This window comes from Polypterus senegalus, chromosome 16, assembly GCF_016835505.1.
Source record: "Polypterus senegalus isolate Bchr_013 chromosome 16, ASM1683550v1, whole genome shotgun sequence".
NCBI classification, from domain to species: domain Eukaryota; kingdom Metazoa; phylum Chordata; class Cladistia; order Polypteriformes; family Polypteridae; genus Polypterus; species Polypterus senegalus.
This window is the reverse complement of record NC_053169.1, coordinates 22,407,602-22,429,139: the sequence shown is the minus strand read 5'-3', so window position 1 is coordinate 22,429,139 and position 21,538 is coordinate 22,407,602. Positions and strand designations below refer to the sequence as shown.

At 43.9% G+C, this 21,538-nt stretch overlaps 1 protein-coding gene across 4 annotated transcripts in view; it reads right to left on the bottom strand.

The window, feature by feature from the left end:
- The window catches only part of LOC120516777, a 55,168-nt gene that overhangs the window by 2,299 nt on the left and 31,331 nt on the right, over nucleotides 1–21,538 (bottom strand). For all 4 annotated transcript variants that reach the window (XM_039738709.1, XM_039738707.1, XM_039738708.1 and 1 more), the window contains exons 10-17: nucleotides 19,108–19,244; nucleotides 15,606–15,729; nucleotides 14,566–14,714; nucleotides 11,667–11,806; nucleotides 10,618–10,786; nucleotides 8,349–8,408; nucleotides 6,438–7,359; nucleotides 5,462–5,651 (exon numbers count right to left, since the gene is read on the bottom strand). In XM_039738709.1, the coding sequence (XP_039594643.1) occupies nucleotides 5,462–5,651; nucleotides 6,438–7,359; nucleotides 8,349–8,408; nucleotides 10,618–10,786; nucleotides 11,667–11,806; nucleotides 14,566–14,714; nucleotides 15,606–15,729; nucleotides 19,108–19,244 (1,891 nt within the window). The remainder of the gene's footprint in view (nucleotides 1–5,461; nucleotides 5,652–6,437; nucleotides 7,360–8,348; nucleotides 8,409–10,617; nucleotides 10,787–11,666; nucleotides 11,807–14,565; nucleotides 14,715–15,605; nucleotides 15,730–19,107; nucleotides 19,245–21,538) is intronic.

Genomic DNA, 21,538 nt, shown 5'->3' with positions numbered 1-21,538 from the left:
AATGTGAGTGTGAACATCATCAGGGGAATACATATGTGCGCACAATTATTAGGCAACTATTAGTGTGCAGATTTATTATGCAACTAAAGGAAAAATGAAAATTTTCCCATCTCACTTGTTTATTTTCATCTGTTATAGTGAGAATAATAAACAAACACCTCAAAATTTACAAATAAACATCTCTGACATTTCAAAAAAAATCAATCAATCAATCAATGACCAATATAGCCACCCTTCTTTCCAATAACAGTCATAAGCCTTTCCATTCATGGAGTCTGTCAGTTTCTTGATCTGTTGACGATCAGCTTTTTGTGGAGCAGTGACTACAGCCTCCCAGACACTCTTCAGAGAGGTGGATTGTTTTTCTCCCCCGTAAATCTAGCGTTTAAGAAGTGCCCACAAGTTCTCGATAGGGTTTAGGTCAGATGAGGAAGGGGGGCCATGTCATTATTCCTTCATCTTTAAGGCCTTTACTGGCTGGCCACGCAGTGGAGAACTTCGATGCAAGTGATGGAGCATTGGCCTGCATAAAAATCATGGTCTTTTTCCTGTATCACTGTTTGAAGAAAGTGTCTTCGAAAAACTGGCAGTAGGTTTGGGAGTTGATTTTGAGTTCATCTTCAATGCAAGAAGGTCCAACTAGCTCATCTTTAAAAATACCAGCTCATACCAGTACCCCACCTCCACGTTGGAGTGGAGCTCTGTGCCCATTACTGATCCACAGGTCCATCCATCTGGTCCATCAAGAGTCACTCTCATCTCATCGGCCCATAAAATCTTTGAAAAAAATCTGTCTTCAGATATTTCTTGGCCCAGTTTTGACGTTTCAACTTATGTTTCTTGTTCAGTGGTGGTTGGGTTTCAGCCCTCCTTACCTTGGCCATGTCTTTGAGCACTGAACACCTTGTACTTCTGGGCACTCCAGGTAGGTTGCAGCTCTGGAATATGAAAGTACTGGAGGATAATGGGTTCCTGGTAGCTTCACGTTTGATTCTTCTCAAATCTTTGGCAGCTAATTTGCGTCTTTTGTTCTCAACACGTTTCTTGCGACCCTGTTGACTATTTGCAACAAAATGTTTGATGGTTCTGTGATCACACACCAATATCTTAGCAATTCCAAAAGTGCTGCATCCCTCTGAAAGACTTTTTACAATTTTTGACTTTTCAGAGTCAGTTAAATCTCTTTTTGTCCCGTTTTGCCCGAGGAAAACTAGCTGCCTAATAATTCTGCACACCTTGATATAGGGTGTTGATCTCCTTAGGCCACACCCTCCCTCATTACACAAATACACATCACCTGACGTGCTTAAATCCAATAAGCATTCAAGTTAATACAGCTTGGAGTTGGAATATACGCATTAAAAATGATGATATGGTCAAAATACTCACTTGCCTAATAATTGTGCACACAATGTAAACAGGTTAGAAAATGAATGAATGGGTGGATTTTTGGTTATACTGTGAGAAATGCTGGGCGCTTTCTGTTTGATAAGCATCTGAAAGATTGGCAGAGCAGTTAATAATGATGTTTTTGTTAAACGACTGTCTTGTTTTCTCAAAGACCTTGCAACTCGTGCAAGCAAACAAGAAAACAAACTATACGACACAATCATCTCACATTGATGTGAAATTAACTTGAGCTCACACGTCAAGGCCCACCTTCCAGTTGCCTGCCTCAGGCTGTACAAGGTTCAGTACAGACAGTGGCCACCATGAATCATTGCTTGTCAAGATCTATGATGTCACCCTCTCTCTCTCAAGGCAAGACTGGGATTCCGTTCATTTTGAATGAGCCTCTGCAATAACTCAGATGGCATGTTGCTCCCACCTCACAGTCCCTTTTTTGAATCCTTGACCCGGGCAGTGCCTCTGTAGAATTTGCAGGCTCTCCTTTTGTCTCTCTGACTTTTCTTTGAACACCCAAAAGAACTGCACACTCATTATGTTTAGTGGCAAATGTTATCTGGCCCTGCTTGAGTGTGTGTGTGTGCACGAGAGGGTCCTGCAGTGAACTGGGTTTGTTTCCCACCTTTTGCTACCAGGATGGGCACCAGTTTCCCATAATCCTGAACTAGACAGGCAGTTGTGATTGCTATACTCATGAAACCCTCTCTCAACCCATCTGCCATTCACAGTTACCATCTTGTCCAAGACTTTGAAACACATCATCCGCAAACAATTCCCCACTTTTCTCTCTGCCAAGAATCTACTAGATCTGCTTCAGTCTGGATTCTGCAAGGCTCACTTTACCGAGACTGCACTGCTTTCGGGTCCAAATGCTCTTAGATCTGCTTAAGCTGCTCCTTGTTAGGGGGATTTGTCACACTGCTGCACACATCGTATATCCAGACTTGTTAAAATTGTACTATTGAGAAGACTCTGATCTGAGCTGCATGAAATGGGTTCAAAGATGAAATGGCGGACAGATATGCAAATATAAAAGCCTGTTAATCTCCATGCATGTTGACAATTATATTCATATTGTAATAAAATCCTGTTAACTTTTGCTAGTAATGTGCACATGTAGCGGCCAAAAGGACGAGTAGCCAATGTGGACAACGTATAGAAGGCGAGTCAAACTTAATTGACAGTAGACTAGAAGAACTAAATAAATAAATTAAAACATGTGCGGTGCTGGTGTCATATCATCCCTTATGGCGTTTATTCTGAATTAACCTGCTCGCCATTAACCCCGAGTCTATCATACGCTCAGAATTTGATGCAAATGTGGTTAAGCCAGAGCAGGGTGGGCAAAGTCGTTCCTCAAGGGTTTTTGTTCCAACCCAATTGCTTAATAAGAAGCTCAAGTGACACTGCTGCTTCATTTTAGTTGTCGTGCTTGTTAACATTTTGAACTCTTATTGCCTATTTTAGTCTTAAACAGCTGTATTCTCATTTTTAATTGCTCCTTATTAGCAATAAGAAGCAAATGACAAAACGAAACCAGCATTTCTCCATTTAGCTTGTTTTCGTTTACACCAGTGTGTATTTATCGTGCACTATTTGATTTAATTAAATACTTGGGAGGAAAGTGAAGGGAAAAAAGTGAACGACTGAGAATTACTCATCTGTTTTAGACTTCAAATCATTTGGATGATATCCTTAGAAAGGAAAAAAAAAATCTAAGATATAAGAATGACCTGACAGGGTAGAGTTAAAGCACTAACAAAACCATGAAATTAAACTATTGGCGAGGATTGTTTTTTAATTAAGCAACTGGGTTGGAATAAAAACCTGCAGCCACTGCAGCCCTCCAGGAATGACTAACCACCCCAGAGCCAGAGTGTCTCTAATTTAGACTGCTGTGCTCTGATGAGGAGGAGTGTTTAGGCCTGACAGTATTCTGCTGCCATCTAGTGGATAAAAGAACATCAGGCGGCAAACAAACCCTGAACTACTCTATGGTAACTCATCAATATTCATGAGTGGGGTGGAGCATTCAACCAACGCACACAACTGTAAAGCCAGTTTTAGAACAAGCTGAAACTGAAGCATTCGTTGAATTGAGCGACAGTGATGATAATGTGAATTGGTCGCCAGGCGTTGACACGGATAGTGAAACTGAGGCATACAGCACTGCACGACTGGACTTCAGTCACGTAACGCTGCAGCAGAGTGTAGTACCTATGTGGCAAAAAAGGGAACATGATTGTGATCAAGTGGAAGGACAAAAAAGGTGTTAGCCCCCTAAGAGTGTTCACAATGCAGCAACAATCAATATTCGTGTCAGAGGAAATGTGGAAGTCAGTAAGCCCTGCAATAACACAAGAGGTGGGTCAACCATGAAGATCAGGCACCGACCTTTTATCGAACATGAAAAAAAAAAATAAGAAAAGTGCCCAAAGAAACATGCGTCTTCTGTCGCGATTTCAACCACAGGGTGTGCAGTGGTGGCTGTCTCAAAATATGTCACACAAAGGACGTGTACTGAATCAGCATACGGGCGCTGAGCAGGCTCCTGTCAGTCATGGAGAATCCACTGCATCCACTGAACAGGATCATCTCCAGGCAGAGGAGTAGCTTCAGCGACAGATTGCTGTCACCATCCTGCTCCACTGACAGACTGAGGAGATCGTTCCTCCCCAACACTATGCGACTCTTCAATTCCAAAACGTTAACGTTAACATTATACAAAGTTATTGTCTGTTTTACCTGCATTTTTATCACTCTTTAATTTAATATTGTTTTTTTGTATCAGTATGCTGCTGCTGGATTATGTGAATTTCCCCTTGGGATTAATAAAGTATCTATCTATCTATCTATCTATCTATCTATCTATCTATCTATCTATCTATCTATCTATCTATCTATTATATAGTGCCTTTCATATCTATCTATCTATCTATCTACCTACAGCGGTGGACACTAGACTGTCCCCTTTCCTGCTGTATTTATGTTGACGCTTTTGTATTTCAAACCACAAAACCACCCTCTGTCTCTTGGGGAAAATGATGGATCTTATTTAATCTGGGATACTTCAACATCAAGAATCAGTTGTTATTTTGGGTAACCTGTAATCTGGTGCACATGTGATTAAACAAATGACTCGGGAACCACCGCAACTGGCAGCCTTTCCAGCAGCTCTGTGTACGACTTTATCTTTCTACCTTTTTCTCTATTTCACTGATCACTCCTACCACTTTCTTTTATGTAGACTCGTTCCCTGGGCACTATTTACTACTTTTTACTAATGTGAATTTCCCCTTGGGATTAATAAAGTATCTATCTATCTATCTATCTATCTATCTATCTATCTATCTATGTTATCCTGTCTACTATACTAAAATCTATCTATCATATAGTGCGTTTCATATTATCTATCTATCTATCTATCTATCTATCCTGCCTACTATACTAAAATCTATCTACCTATCATATAGTGCCTTTCATATTATCTATCTATCTATCTATCTATCTATCTATCTATCTATCTATGATATAGTGCCTTTCATATCTATCTATCTATCTACATCGGTGGACACTAGACTGTCCCCTTTCCTGCTGTATTTATGTTGACGCTTTTGTATTTACATGTTTCTGTTACATATAGTAACATTTTTTCTTGTTGAATAAAATTCAATGTTTTATTGATGCTTGTTTTATATATAACAGTAAAGAGGCTACAAATGTAACAATACGATCTTAATCCATCACAAGGTAATGGCAGCACTGGACAGAGTGCCACTCCATCTCAGACACACACACACACACACACGTCTTTAGTGATTTGGTAGGAAAGCCCACACAGATACAGGGAGAACATGCAGACTCCACATAGATAATGACCGGGCACAGGATTTAACGTTGGACCCACCATGCCACTCAAGTAGGACTACTTTACCCACCAAAATGCAGGGCAGTCTATTTTATAAAAAGAGAGGCCTCCAATAACTGAGCTGCTTTCATTTCTGTTTCAGTTATCAGGCTCCTGGAATTCAATCTGCCGTTATCAACATTTTACCGGGTGCCTTGGAGGAACTCCTGGCTGATAATTTTTCCCAGACCCGTAGAAATCTCATCCAGTGTGGAAGCAACAGGACTGAAATGTGGTTTTGTGCGTCATCAAATATGCTAGGACTTGTTTGCAGGCCACTCAGGTACTGCTGTGCTTCTTGCAAGGTTTTTGCATAAATGTCCTCATTTATTGCGATCTGTGAAGAATAAAGAGAAACTGAGATTAACCTCCCTCCACTCTGCAGAGCTGGGACGCTGAGCCCTGCATACTGCATGGCAGCACAGTGGTTAGCGCTTGGTATAAATCTTGTCCCATCACTGTTTGTGTGGCATTTGCCTTCTCTCTCGCTGTGTTTCCTTCCACTCCCCTTAGACGGAGCTGCTAAGTAAACTGGGGTGGCATAATGGCATAGTGCTTATCACTATTGTCCCATGAAACCAGCGTCCTGGACTGGAGTCCTATGCCTGCTCATCGTCTAGCTGTTTGCCCAAGTCTGTGTGGTGTTTTTTTGTAACATCCCCAAAGATGTACACATTCACTTCATTGAGTATTCCTAATTAGCCCTGTATGGGTTGGCATTGTGATGGGGTGGCATCCTGTCCAGAGCTGTCCCCCCATCTTGTGCCCAATGCTGCCAGGATAGGCTATGGCCCACTGTGGCCCTCAGTTGGATGCCATTGGGCTGAGATTGCTACATAAATGTACGGGTCTGCTCTAACATGGACTGGCATCCTTCCCACGGTGGGCACTCAGTGCTGTTTAATAATTATAATAATAATAATAATAAATTTGTCCTAACGGGGAGTACCAAAAATTCGGTGAGTTTGAAAACCGAAATGGCAGATGAAATTATTAACCTTCAAAAATTCAGAATTATATTTTGTAACTCAAAAAAAAACTAACGACGAGTGTCAGAATACAAGAATCGATATATCAAAAAATCACCCAATTCTCCCACCGGCATGTCAGGGATCCATTTTACCTGTAATGATGGATGTAACTGGGATGTCAGGAAGCAGTCAAGCAGGATGTGGACTTTCTTCTTCAGCAAGCCCTCATCAGGGTTTTCATGATGCGCTCGCTTGAACTTTTGCACCTCCAGGTAGAAAAGAAGGTTATTCTCCAGCAAAGGGTATCCCTCCGAGGGGCCGTGGGTCTGTAAATGTCGATAGAAGTGAAGGACCTTTGTGGTCGGCCAACCCTCGGAAGCCGAATCCAAAGCCTGGACGAGAGACGTCATGTTGTCTTGTGTGGGCTGTGCATACCCTCCTGCAGCCCCCCTAGCTTTGTTACTTTTGACACATTTCACGATGACCTTGGAGGCAAGTTTCAAGACTAGGGGTTCCACTGACGACAGATTCTGAGAGGTCAGCTGTGAAGGGTCGGGTCCAGACTGTCTCAGCTCCGCTAACAGGCTGCACCAAAATGATCTGACAGAGTCTTTTAAAAGGGAGCCCAGGAATCCTTGGATGTGGTCCACCGTGGCTGCCTTTACACATCCGCTCTGAACCTCTTCCAGAACTTGCTTTCGCAGATGTTTTGGTAAAGAACCCGCCTGTTCCTGGCCTTCATTGCACACTCTTTCCTTCAGCAGTCTCTTCATCACATCCAGGTATGTCCTGTCACGGCCCCCTCTGGGTAACGTTACAAATTCCTGCCACAGCTCGAGGGTCTTTCGCACTTCAGCTGACTCGGTTTCTTCAACGATCCGCTTGTAGGCATTGAAAATCGACTTGATCTCATGAAGCGCAGAAAGGCTGGGGGGATCACGTGAGTGTCCATCTGGGGGATCTCTGCTTGGGAGTTGGGCCTGCAGCTCAAAATGAACTCTTTTTGCATTTGTCCTCTTCTTGTCCAAGCCCATGCTCTTCCGAGGTTTACGTCTTAATCTTGGCAGCGCTTCACTAGAAAGAGACGCAAGAGAGCTGCTGCTTACAACAATATACAGTATAAAATCAAATATATTTATAGGTACAATTATGAATGCTATACTGCTTTTGCACTAAAATTCAATTATCAATTGCTGCTGTAATATTTTGAGGACATCGTACATGACTAACAGATGACTCAGTTGCTACCACTGCACCCTCGCATCACCAAAGTCTTCAGTTCAATGGCCGTTCGCCGACTACGCTGAACGTTCTCTGCACCTTTGTGTTGGGTTTCACTCCTGCTTTCCTGCCATTTTCCAAAGACACGTACATTAGCTTAGTTTATGACACAGTGTGAGTGTGTCCTGCAATGGACTGGCATCCTACCCAGGTGTGACCCCATGATGTCAACATAGGCTTTGTCTTACAGCGATCCTAAACTGGATAAATGGGCTTGGAAATGGCTGCCCTTACACTCATCAGCTCCCATTTCAAGTCCACCTATCCAAAGCCGGGTCAGGACTTGTGTTACCACCAGAACAGCGAGACGTTTTGAGGTGCACATTCAACAAAGGTGCTGGAAACATTCCTTTGGGTGCGTGACCCACGCTGACCTGATGTCATGCCACACTTACCACACACTCTCATGCATGAATTCTGCCTGCATTTGACATTCATTTAGTAACCACCTTAACAACATGGAAAGCATCCTGTGTGTCTGCCTGTGTGTCCGTCCGGTTGTATGTCTCTGTCATTCCAAAAGATGATGCATCATAGACATCTGTAGTAATGAAATGCATTACATTTGTCATTCTAACAGATGGCGCATCCCAAACATTAACACTGCTTTTACGAATCTCATACCCAATGGCATGTAACAGAGACATATGCACTGCACTGCAAACTCTAACGCTGAGGTCTACATTGGCTACTTAGGTTTCAACGTATCTTAGTTGGGTGTTACATCTAGTAAACGTTAATAAAAGGATAAGTTCATTACTGAAAATAAGCGATGTACTTACTTTGGATTTGCTGCACTTGGAGACTTGGGGGATTGAAAGGCAGATGATGGAATGCAGTGTCTTAAAAGAGAAAATAAAAAATCCAAAGTCATTTTAGACGTACCTAGGAAATCACAAAACACTGGCTGTGAGCTTTGCAGGCTCCCAACAAATGGATAGGAATGAACACTGGCTTGGTGGGGGGCTGCCAGCTTATGACGAATCTTTACTTAGGTTTCTTTTCAGGTGTTGTCAGAAAAAATGTGGAAATTTATTAAAAACCAAAAACTGAAATCTTTCATCTTTATAACTTCACTTTAACTTAATACTGATACTCTGTATGTTCAATTCTTCATAATAATTATTCACAGTGGCTCCAAAATCCATACTGACCCCAACTCTCTCTTCTGTTTCTTTTTCCGGTTTCTTTGTGGTGGCGGCCTGCGCCACCACCACCTACTCAAAGCATCATGATGCACCAACATTGATGGACTGAAAGCCAGAAGTCTACGTGACCATCATCATCAGGTCCTTCCATGAAAACCCTAAATACAAAGAGGACTGTTTGACTTATGTTAGGTAGATTGTCCAGAGGGGACTGGGCGGTCTCTTGGTCTGGAACCCCTACAGATTTTATTTTTTTCTCCAGCCTTTGGAGTTTTTTTTTTGTTTTTTCTGCCCACCCTGGCCATCGGACCTTACTCTTATTCTATGTTAATTAATGTTGACTTATGTTTATTTTTTATTGTGTCTTCTGTTTCTCTATTCATTTTGTAAAGCACTTTGAGCTACATTTTTTTTGTATGAATATGTGCTATATAAATACATGTTGATTGATTGATTGATAAGTATTCAGACCCTTTGCTGTGGTGCTCCTCGTTGCGCTCGGGTGTATTCTGTTTGCTTTAACTCTCCTTGAGATGCATCCAGAACTTGACTGGAGTCACCTGTGCAAATGGCACTGATGGGACATCATGTAGAAAGGCGCACACCGGTGTGTTGAACATCCAACACACACTGCATGTGAGGACAAACACCAAGCCAGGAGGTTTGAGAACTCTCTGCAGATGTCTGTGATCAAATTATGATGAGACACAGATCAGGTCAAGGAGATAAAGCCATTCCTAAAGCTCTGGGTGTTCCCAGGAGCAAAATGGACTCAATAATTATGGGATGGAAGAACTTTGGAGCCACCTGGACTCTTCCTAAAGATGGTTATTTGGTTAGACTCAGTAACCAGGTCAGAAGGGCTTTGGTCAGGGGGTGATCAAGAACGCAGTGGTCGATCTAACAGAGCTTCACAAGTCCTCTGCTGAGATGGGAGAACCTCCATCAATTAGGTGTCTATGGTAGAGTGACAAGATATATGGTATATGACAGTTTGAGAGCTTGGGGAACAAAGACTCCCAGGTCTGATGAGATAGAAATTGAGCTGTTTGGGCAGAACATCAAGCACTATATCTGTTGAGACCAGTCACTGCTCATCACCTGCTTCATACCATCTCTGTGGTGAAGCAGCGTGGTGGCAGCATCACGCTATGGGGGTGCAAGGACAGGAGGACTAGTCAGAAGTGAAGGAAGGATGAATGCTACCAAATACAGAGAGGTCCTTGAAGAAAACCTGCATACCACCTTAGAGTGGGCCAATGGTTCACCCTTCAGCATGACAATGACCTGAAGCCTACAGCCAAGGTAACACTGGAGTGGCTTCAGGACCAGGGTGTCAAACGTCACACTTAAACCACTTTAAAGATGTGTGGAGAGACCTGAAGATGGCAGCTCACAGACGCTTCCCATCCAATCAAATTAGAACTTAAAAAGGAGCTGTCAGGAAGAATGGGGTGAACTGGCCAATCCAGGTGTGCAAAGCTTGTAGAGACTTACCAAGAAGACGTGAAGCTGGAATCGTTGCCAAAGAACAAAATGAAGGGACTAAATACTTACATGAATGAGAGATTTCAGTGTTGGATTTTTAATAAATCTGCGAACACTTTTGAAAACATGTCACACCCATAGTAAGTACATAAAAAGAGACCTGACATTTACTCGCGTCACAATAATGGCTTCATAAACCTATAATCATGGCTCTAGAGAGCGGTGGTTAGCACACGCTAGTCAGAATTTCGCTGACTGTCACAATAATGGCCCCATAAATCAACAAACCCCCCACTTTAAAAACTCAGCCTAAAATGGGACAAGCTCTACTTGACGACTATCGCATTGCAGCCCCCCTCGACACCACGAGCACAAGGCCGGGTCTGTTTGCACAGAGAATAAACGGCAGACTTACTCAACAAAGGACACGATGTCTGAGTGAAGATAACTGATCCAGGCCTCCCTGAGAGTCTCCAAGGCGTAGCGAGCGGCAGGGTTCAGTAAAGTCACCTCCACAAATCCTCGGCTTGACGTGAGCGTCTGGTGAACGGCATGGATATACGAAGGGCTCTCAGTGTAAATCCCTTAAAGGAGGAGAGAGGATCAGCACACACTTGTCAGTGGCACTCCAAGGTGTCAGTGGAGCCCACTGCTGAATAATTCAGCGGTCAGACTGATTGCTGGTCTCTGCCAAACCTGATATTTAAGGTCAAACCCTGGCGATTTTAACAGATTAGATAAAGGTGTCATCTGGGAGCTCAGGTGATAGCAAACAGATTCAGTTGTTTTTTTACTTATTTATTGTTTGCCATCTAGAGGGTAATGACACTTTTGTGAAATGGTGGCAAGTAAAAGAAACTAAACATCTTGCAGAATATAAATTATGAGAGCCAGGGCAGCTCACAGGGCAAAATAGCGTCATTTGGAGAAGTGCCGCTGCTCCATGGCTCCAGGGTCCTGCGTTAGTTTCCCACACCTGAATGTTCTCCATAGACCTGTGGTTTTCTCACATTCCCAGAAACATGCAGGTCAGGTTAACTGGTGGCACTAAATTGAGTGTTGGAGGTGCCCAAGAATGGGCTCTAGAATAGATTGGCACAAGTCCCAGAGCTGCTAGGTAAACTCCAGCCCTTTGCAACCCAGAAATGGATTAAGAACCAGACCCTCCCTCCTGTTCTGGGCTAACCTAACCTAACAAGAGGACTTCCCTTGACCGGTGTCACGTCTCTGTGTCATGCTGGAGGTCAGATGCTGGAGACGACCGCACTGAGTGAGCGCCCTCATGCTGAGTGTCAGAACTCGTAACTTTGACCGTCTTCCTTTTACTTTGTCTGCTCCCTGTGCATCCCGACTCCAGTGAAACACTTCAGGCATTCAACAGACCTCAGTCTAAAGTCTTTTAAGCCCCTCTGAACCCAATAAAGTCACCGTCACATAATAAAAAATAAGCAATGCCAAACTCACCAATGCTGCAGGGTGCTGTGGCTGACAGGTACTTGCCAAAGAGCCTCCATGCAGTGGCCAGTGGTAGCAGTTTGACCTCACCGAGGCTGAGCAGCTCCTGCCACAGCAGAAGACAGTGGACCACCGGTGGCTCGTCAAACCTGTGGACAGACAGATATACCAGGGGGATCAGCTTCGAGCTGCATGAGGGGTCTCTCTGGCTGACGTTTGACCAACGTTTACTCTTAAAAATATTTTGCAGATCTTTAGGAGAGCAAGAGCCCCATCAGCCTCCATCATATTGGCTCCATATCTGTACAGAGTGAGCACTGGCTCACACAAATGGCAGCCTCACACACCTTACCTCTCAGGAAACTGATCATTGGATTACGTAGATGCAGTCAGTGATGGAGTGGTGTCCCACCCAGGGTCTTTCTACTGCTATGTCCTTGGTCTCTTAGGGTTCATTCAGATTTGAACATTGTCAGTTACCTGCATTTGTTTGGCATCATTTAAGCATTTCAATGGCATTTTGCAAGCATTCTGTAAGCGTTTTTCACAGGTTTTTCAAGCGTTTTCCAGCATTTTCAAAGAAGCATTTTGCAAGGAAAATAAGACTGGCATCATTTTCTGCCAACTTTTCGTGGGTTTTCAGCTGTTCTAGTGTTGTCACAAGGGTGGGTAAAGAGCAGTGTTTCTCAACTACTGGGTTGCAACCCACCGGGGATGGAGGTGCGTCATGAGTTACCATTGTGTTTATAATGGAAGTGGGTCCTGGTGGCTCACGAAGTGGGTCAAGACTCTGACAATCACGATTGATTCAGCAAAGGGGAATCCCAACCCCACCACCACCACCACTCTCACGATCACCATGAGGCCAATGTCCAATGATAATGCTAAATTCACCAAGGGAGGGACACCCTGCCTCCAGTACAACTATCACACTCGATTCTCTAAGGGGTCAGAAAAACTGGGCTGTGACCCCACAAAGATTGAGAAACACTGAACTAGGCTCTCTATGAGGACCCTCAGGCAGCATCCTGAAAAATTCCAGGATTACACCCGGGTGGGTGTCGATATAACAACAGGGGTCTATGATAGTGTCTTTATGATATGTATGGAAGCTTATCGTCACCACTGAAATAAAAAGATCGTGTCATTTTGTGAAAATATTGCCTGCTGCTGTCAGTGCCACGTCACGCGTGTGTGTTCTCCATTCGTCTAGTGACAGCCAGTGAGGAAGGCGTCAAGCACGTGCATAGCATGTAATTAACTGAAGAGAATCACACCGGCATTATGTTCAGATACATTTAATCTTGCACATGGTGAGGGGTACATTTAATCCCCCAATTTGAGGTCACAAGGAGCCAGTGGTTATCATAGCAGCATCAAGTGAAAGGCAAGAAGCAAACATGGTGGACAGCATGCCGCTCTTTTGCACAGCACAACTGCACAGCCAAGCAGAAAAGAGTGTGCTGCATGCAATCTGCTAAGAGAAGCCTATAAATAAAAAATTAATTTTAATTCAGTTTTAAGAGACATATTTTGCAATCTGATGGCACTGCAGATACTGTTCACACCCGGGGTGTCAGGTTGGATATGAAAATGAAGCACACAAAGGATTAAACGTATTTTCTTAATTGAGAATCATTGACAGAGTGAATGTCTGGCATTCAGTGTTAAAACAGATAATGCTACGCAGTTAAGCACACTCACTGGTACCAATCAGGCCATAAATACACAGGGGGATCACGAAAAGCCCATGCAGACCCTGGTGCTGTGAGGCAGGAGTGACAGCTCTGCGTTACCACTCTGCATAGATTGAAACATCTGTACTGAACTTACTAAACTTTCATTTGATTAAAACTCAATGTTCACTGAGGACTTTTGTTCAGCTCCCCTCACTTGATTACAAGCTATGCGCACACTTAACCTCTCCTTCAGTTGCCATCACTAGACGACTGCAGCACGCGCCTTCACAATGACACAGACTTTTCATTTCTTTATCTAAGTTTCAATGAGCGGCTTCATGTCTGACTTCAAAAATGCTTTGTTTTTTGTTTATGGATTTTATGAGAGTTGCCATTCATTTCAACGGAACAAGCATTTGGCTAAAACTCCCCGACTGCTCCTGACAGAAATTTTCTAAACTGGTTACTGTTAAAACTCTTAGATATGAACTCACACTATAAGTGCATCTAGTCTACTGTGAAAACGTCCTAATAATGTTTAAGTACAGGGTGAGGCAGAAAGGACGGATGTCTTTGAAATGGCTAGAACTCACCACTAGGTGGAGTGACAGATGTGCATTTGGTGGCGTTAGGTTTGCGAAGTCTTAGCGTTTTTTTATTTTCTTCTTAGTTGAAGCCATGGAGCCGTGGACGATAGAACACCACGTTTTTGCATACGACTGTTTTGTCAAGAACAGCCAATCTATTACCGCAGTTCAGCGTGAGTTTCGTTGCCATTTCAATATCCACAGAAATAAAGCTGTTCCCGCTCATAACACTATCCTACGTTGGGTTAAAGCACTTCATACATGAGGTACACTAATGAACAAAAGACTACACGAACGGCATGTACCCCTGAAAATGTGAAAAGCGTACGACTAGCCCTGCTGCGCAGTCCAAGTCGATCTGCTCGGAAGCATTCTTCTGAACTTGGCCTCAGTAATCGCTCGGTAAGGCGTATTTTGCATTTAGACCTGCATTTCCATCCCTACAAATTGTCAAATGCTATTTCAATATGAAGTCAAATCTTTCAATAAATTTCTTTGTAAGAAAACATTAACAATTTTATGATTTTGTAAAAAATGTCCGTCCTTTCTGCCTCACCCTGTATTAATGTGGCCCATATATGCCCCTGGATACAGAACAGGTACGGCTAATTAGAATACGGACTTGTAAACGGCAAATGCTACCTTGACAAGTAGTACAGAAATGTGCCGCCAGCCTCCTTATCGCACTCAATTCCAGTCAACAGCTTGTCTGTCACGGAGGTGGAAAGAAAGAATGATGTCCCAGGAGAAAATGACTCGCATCTCGTCGATGTTCTTTTTGAAGTCAGTTCCTGGGATGAAACAGAAAATATTAAATTTAGAACCAATGACGTGTTGATGAGGACTTGCATTGACACTCTTGTAAGGAATGAGGGCCGGTTCTTTATAAGCACTTGGTGGAAACTGGGAATGGACAATGAGAAGCAGGCGGGAAGCTTCAAGCGTCTGGACGCACATGTGAAGTGTGCTCTCATTTACAGTTAAATATGTTAAATTACAAAGCTGTGCTGTGATCCCAGCAACTCAAGATCAGAGCAGAGGAAGCCCGAGGCTCGCCAGATGACCAGTGGCCCAGCAGATGCACACACGGCGCCTTTTCCACTTTTATATTCCTTACAAAGTGTGTGGCCACACAAGGTGCTGCTCAGAGAGGCAGTTAACACAGATGGCACTTGGTCTGTGTGCCTTCCAGCACCATTACACTCCTCAATAATTAACAGCCTCAATGTCACATCAATGTTCTAGCTGTCACACCAGTGGTCATCCGGCTCACCTCCTAACCTTTAACTCACAAATCTCTTGTCATTAAATCATGAAACATCTCCCAGTGACATCTCCCAACATGTGCTGCTTCCCAATGGCTGCCAAATGGAGCACACTCCTGATTCTCATGGTCACCATTCAAATGAATGGACTTGCCCTCCACTGCCATGGATTTGCTCCAGGCTGTCTACTGCAGATGTTGTTCTTCAGAGCACACAGCCATGCAATCCACGGTTGGGTTTTCTCAACACTGACCCATGAGGCATGGAAACGTTAAACAAGGTAGTCATTCACTCCTCCGCTACATGTCATGTAGAGTGACACTGTGGCATCGCCTCCTGCCACAAGCCACCTGTGATATAAAATGGTGCCTTAATTATCCTGTTGGAAGCTCTTCACCCTGCTGCTGACTGCCAGACCTTGCGTGTTTTTGAGATATCTTCAGGACCCTCCTCTGGTCTCTCTGACAACTGGCCTGAGAGGAACAGGTGGGCAGTAATAGGTGGTGCGACCCTCAGGCTTTGTTCGGAAGTAGGCCTTGCCCTGCAAAGAAACCAAAAACCATCAGGGGTTTAACAGACTCGTACAGACAGCACTCATTTTATGGACCTGCTTCAGCACATCCCAGCATTCAAGGGGAACACTAAGGACCTTTGGGGGCTGTTTTATTCAAGTTCACATTTATTGTTCTGTACACGGAGATTCTTACCTTTCATGTCTCTCACCGAGAGTAACAATAGGACAAGAACAACAACGGACAACAAATCCAACTCGGATGATTTGTATTAAAATCTCATGTAGTTGTTCGTATGAGCAGCTATTTTGTAGCATTATGACCTCATACAGTCAAAGCCTCCATTAATTCTATTTTTGGGGACCTGCATAACATCTCATGGTGCCAGTCCTGGTTGGAATTTCCTGCTAAAGCTCCTCTTTATATGCCATTCGGACACAAGGCCAGCGATCACAGACCGCAGAAGGCTAACACGTCCACACATAAATGCAGACTCGCCGATCTCCCTCATCAGAACTCTAGAGCCGCTTGTCCACACTTTCACATGCATCTGATCTCGTGAGGAGCCCAAGCACTCCGTATTTATTTATTTATTTATTTCAAAAGTGTGCAGCACATCTCATCAAACTCCTCGACCCACAAGCACGGGTGCAACTGATGGCCATGGCGTGACCTTTACACACCTGCACTAAATACCTAAAAGCACCAGAACAAAGCCAACGATAATTATTTATAAGTCCATTATTCAAACAATGTCCCTCCAGACTTGGGTATGTGGGTTGTTAGAAAGCCTGGCACCAGTTCCTCTTGCCGTTTTTCCTTCCATCCTCATTCATCACTGCCCACTGGCTTATCCCACCGCTGCCACCAAATGCGATGGTCCAGAGTTCCAGTGAGTATGGCAGCTGCAGTCAGCCCTGACCGTCACAATCTAAAATCTGCTGGGCACCTGCCAACACTTCTGTTTAGCTTTGGTTGTTTTAATCAATATAAGGAAGTGTTAACATGGTGGGCTTTTTGTTACGGATCAGTTCTCTGATAGGGTTAAGGTTGGGTTTGCAGTGTTAATATTTAATAAATATTAACTTTACTGGTTTGATTGTATTTTCGATGTGACTGATTTTTCTTTTTTTTATTATAGTAATGAATGTGGCACAGTGGCACAGTGGTAGCACTGCTGCCTCGCAGTAAGGAGACCTGCCTTTGCTTCCCGGGTCCTCCCTGCCTGAAGTTTGCATGTTCTCCCAATGTCTGCGTGGGTTTCCTCTCACCGTCCAAAGACATGCAGGTTAGGTGCATTGGTGATCCTAAATTGTCCCTAGTGTGTGTTTGGTATGTGGGTGTGCCCTGCAGTGGGCAGGCGCCCTGCCCGGGGTTTGTTCCTGCCTTGCACCCTGTGCTTGCTGGGATTGGCTCCAGCAGACCCCCGTGACCCTGTGTTAGGATATAGCGGTTTGGACAATGACTGACTGATGATGTTTGATTGTTGCATTATACTGTAACTCTGGTGCAATGCATGTATTAGAAAGAAAATAAAATTCCTTTAAAAACTAATTGAGATCTGTGTGCCCAGAACATTCAGTGACACCTTCACCACCGTCCAGTGCTTTACAGTCCTGAGCTGAGCAGGTGCCATAATGAGATCTCACATAGCTAGAGATGATGAGCTCCATGGACACCAGCTGGCATTGGAGAGCTCAGCTGAGACTCAGACGCATTGCTCAGACATCAGAAGAGACGCTGAAGAGATGAGAGGAGATGATATCTGGTGAAGAGACGTTCCTCACTAATGGTGAAGTGTCCATCCATCCATCCATTTTCTAACCCGCTGAATCCGAATAGGGTCACGGGGGTCTGCCGGAGTCAATCCCAGCCAACACAGGGCACAAGGCAGGAACCAATCCTGGGCAGGGTGCCAACCTACCGCAGGACACACACAAACACACCCACACACCAATCACACACTAGGGCCAATTCAGAATCGCCAATCCACCTAACCTGCATGTCTTTGGATTGTGGGAAAAAAACCGGAGCGCCCGGAGGAAACCCACGCAGACACGGGGAGAACATGCAAGCGAAGCGAACCCGGGTCTCCTAACTGCGAGGCAGCAGTGCTACCACTGCGCCACCGTGCCGCCATGGTGAAGTGTGCCTTCAGAAATGTGCCTGAAATTTTGTTACCTGCTGGGTGCCTTCAGAAATGTGCCTGAAATTTTGTTACCTGATGATCAGGCCCGCACCTGGGACAACCATGACAATTGTCAGGAACCCAAGCTAGATAGGGGCCCGCCCTTTAAGTGGCGTATTAAAATATACGCACATATTTGAAACACGAAAGGGGCCCGAACTCTGTCAGCTGCCTGGGGCCCAGAATTTCCTAGGTGCGGGCCTGTGCTGACCTTGTCCAGAGCATCATCCCATGGAATCAGATAGTGATAAGATGGCAGCAACCAGGAGTCGTGCCGAACCTGTTACAATGTTGTTCCACGTGCCGACATAATTTTGTTATATATAGTATCAAAATTGGTCCAGTTATAATGGGCTTCAAAAGTATAGATTATTACATTATATACTTTTGAAACCCATTATAACCCGATCTTATATTATTGTTCATTCAATATTTTAAAATACATAGGATCGTATGTGAAAAGAATGTTTTGTCAATTTTTTTTCAAACTACATTGGGTGGCTTTATGTTTGGTTCCACTTATTTGACTAAAATAAGTAGTTTGCTTCTTAAAGCCGGAAACGGCCCTTTTTATAGCTTCACTTTTCTCATCAGAGTTTTTAAACGTGGATTGATGTTTAGTTTGATAATATCTTTGCACGCTTGACGTACGACACACGGCATTTTCACAGCATAACGCACACATTTTAACGTACTACGGCCCGCACAGCACACATGCTTTCCCGTTACATGTGAGTCGCATACGCAAAACATAGGTGGGGACGTGGAGTGAGAACGTGTGCGCTGTAATTAAAATATAATTTTTTACTACAGTATATTTCAATTCAATCAGAGTGCCATTGAAAATCGTTCCGCATGCCACACTTGCACTAGACTAAAGAACAGCATCTTAGGCATTTTTCCCCTGCCCAGTACAGTTTCCTTCACAGAAGAGAAAGACGTCACCTGGGTCCCAAGTAAGATGTCCACAACACCTCAAGGTGTACAGGTAGAGTCTGGGCAAAGGGATTGGTCAGATCAAAGGATTTGTGGCACCCAGCCTCAGAACTTGATTTGGGAATGAGAAAGAATTGAAATATTTGCAACAGTGCAGACGTTATCTAACATGGAATGCTGGCGTCTTGGAGGGCTGAATTTCACCTGCCTGTGTGTCAATGAGACTGCTGGCCCCTCCAACCCAACCGAGGCATAGAGCTGAAGGGTTGTTGATTGCATCTACCTGCCAAGTCCGACTCTCTTCTTGTGGACCAGGAACCGTGTAACCCAGTAGAAGCGCAGGCGCCTCAGGACATCATACTGCACTTGGCGAAACACATCGGCCATCACCTCACCCCCTTGGGTATGCCAGATCTGCTCCTATTAAAACACAAACATCAGGCTTAGCGGTGCAAGCTACACGGGTGGAGGTGGTTTGTGCCCATCCATCTGTCCAATTTCTTTTTTTTTGAAATTTTATTAATTTTATTGCAATCATTCCATACAAATCAATCAATTTTTACAAAAAGTAAAATTAAGAACAAGTCGACCCTCAACCCTGAGAGAGAGAGCAAAGCAAATGGCGTAAAATTTAAGGCTTGTAAACATACCTAAATTAATAAGTTTGATAAGCCAATAGAGATGAATGGAGAAGACAAAGAAATACAGAAATAATTGTTTCCTCTGTGTGCTTTAAGAGCTTATTTTAAAATATTACTGATTAGATCCTGCCATGTTTTGAGAAAAATCTGTACAGATCCTCTAACTGAGTATTTGATTTTTTCCAATTTCAAATAGTATAAAACATCGGTTCAATTTCTGAACATGTGTATTGCTGTAAAGGCCGAGACTGTCCTGACGGCATAATAATCAACGTATGGCAGGTACAACAGTCACACTACACTGCCAGCTAGGGAGATGGGTGATGTTCAGAAAGGCGAGCCAGCATTATCTACCTCCTTGGTCCATGTTTTGTCATCCACACAAATAACCCTAATAATAGCAAGGCACACTTACAGCATGTCTGCCTACAACAAAATCATATTGGGCGCTAATGGTAAACCCTTTACCCATGGATACCCACCCTTCTGTACAAATTATCAAATATTTTCCCCCAACACACAGACAGTGATAAGAAAAATTTAAAGAAAAACAGGATGAGTAGCCTCCTTAGCGCTAAGTTTATCCCCAGAAAAACAAGCCAAAAACATTTTCAGCAAGAAAAAATGTAATTTTGTGTAACAGGAATATGTAAATACCAAAACATTAACATTTGGTCTAGTGTCAGCGGCACGGTGGCGCAGTGGTAGCACTGCTGCCTCGCAGTTAGGAGACCGGGGTTCGCTTTCCGGGTTCTCCTTGCGTGGAGTTTGCATGTTCTCCCCGCGTCTGCGTGGGTTTCCTCCCACAGTCCAAAGACATGCCGGTTAGGTGGATTGGCCCCAGTGTGTGTCCTGTGGTGGGTTGGCACCCTGCCCAGGATTGGTTCCTGTGTTGGCTGGGATTGGCTCCAGCAGACCCCCATGACCCTGTGTTCGGATTCAGCAGGATGGAAAATGGATGGATGTATGGTGTCTAGTGTCAAATGCTGTACTAATGTCGATTTTGTACACGTCCTTCACGTGATATGTTTTTGAAACAGTCACCAACGCACAATCCAATGTCGCAATCAGGACAGTAGAAGCGCGTTTCTTTGCGCACTTGTCTTATAATTTTTTTCTGTTGCTTACACATGAGATGGTAGAATGTCAGTGTCTGATCCACACAATCGATGCACCCCTTGTGTTATCGTAGGCCACATTTCCCCTGACACAGTCATTGACAGGTGACACATTGTGGACAGTGCTTAGCTGGCACTCAATCGCAGTTTTTGCCTTTTTGTCACACAGCTACTGTCGCACTTCTGTGAAGCTTCACATGACTGAATTCACAAGACACATCAAGGCGGTTTGGTCGTATAGCGTCGTATCGTGCATCAGTTTCACGATCTGCATCAAAGACTGATGACCCATTCACACTGTCACCTCATTCACTTCATTCCAGATTTGCCTCTACGGCTCTTTGTTTGCCACTTGGGGACAGATTTAAACATGCAGGAACAACATTTTACACAAAAATATATAAAAAGCCAATGATTTACTGCTCTCACAAACACTCAGAAGCGTCTTCTCAACACCTCGTATATTCGATCAAATGATGCCCCCCTGTTGGCCGGTAACTTGTTAAATATAAGCTGCCAATCTTCAGCCTCATCCAGCCCTACTCACCTTTCAAGATGGATGCAGCTACACCCACAACAGAGAAAATCCACGCCATAGCAGAATGTGGAATGGGGTGTGCCTAAATGTGGGCGGGGTTAAATACTTAACTCCACCTATAATTCATAAACATCATGCATTTAGGTCCTGCCGAGCTCCACACTAGACAGGAAACATATGATCTGCATGTAAATGATGCAAGTCATATGTTTATGCCACTTGTTTTACTCGACAGTCATCATTATTTGAGTCAGATATCCGTTCCACAACCCTAATCATAACCACTGTGTGATCGGGCTTATGTAGCCTGACAACTGGCACTATCAGTGTGCAGAATGGGGCGTGGGCTGTAGATATGGGAGGAGCTTTATGCTTAACGTGACTCGTGTTTAGCCACGCCCCATTCTGAAAGCTTTA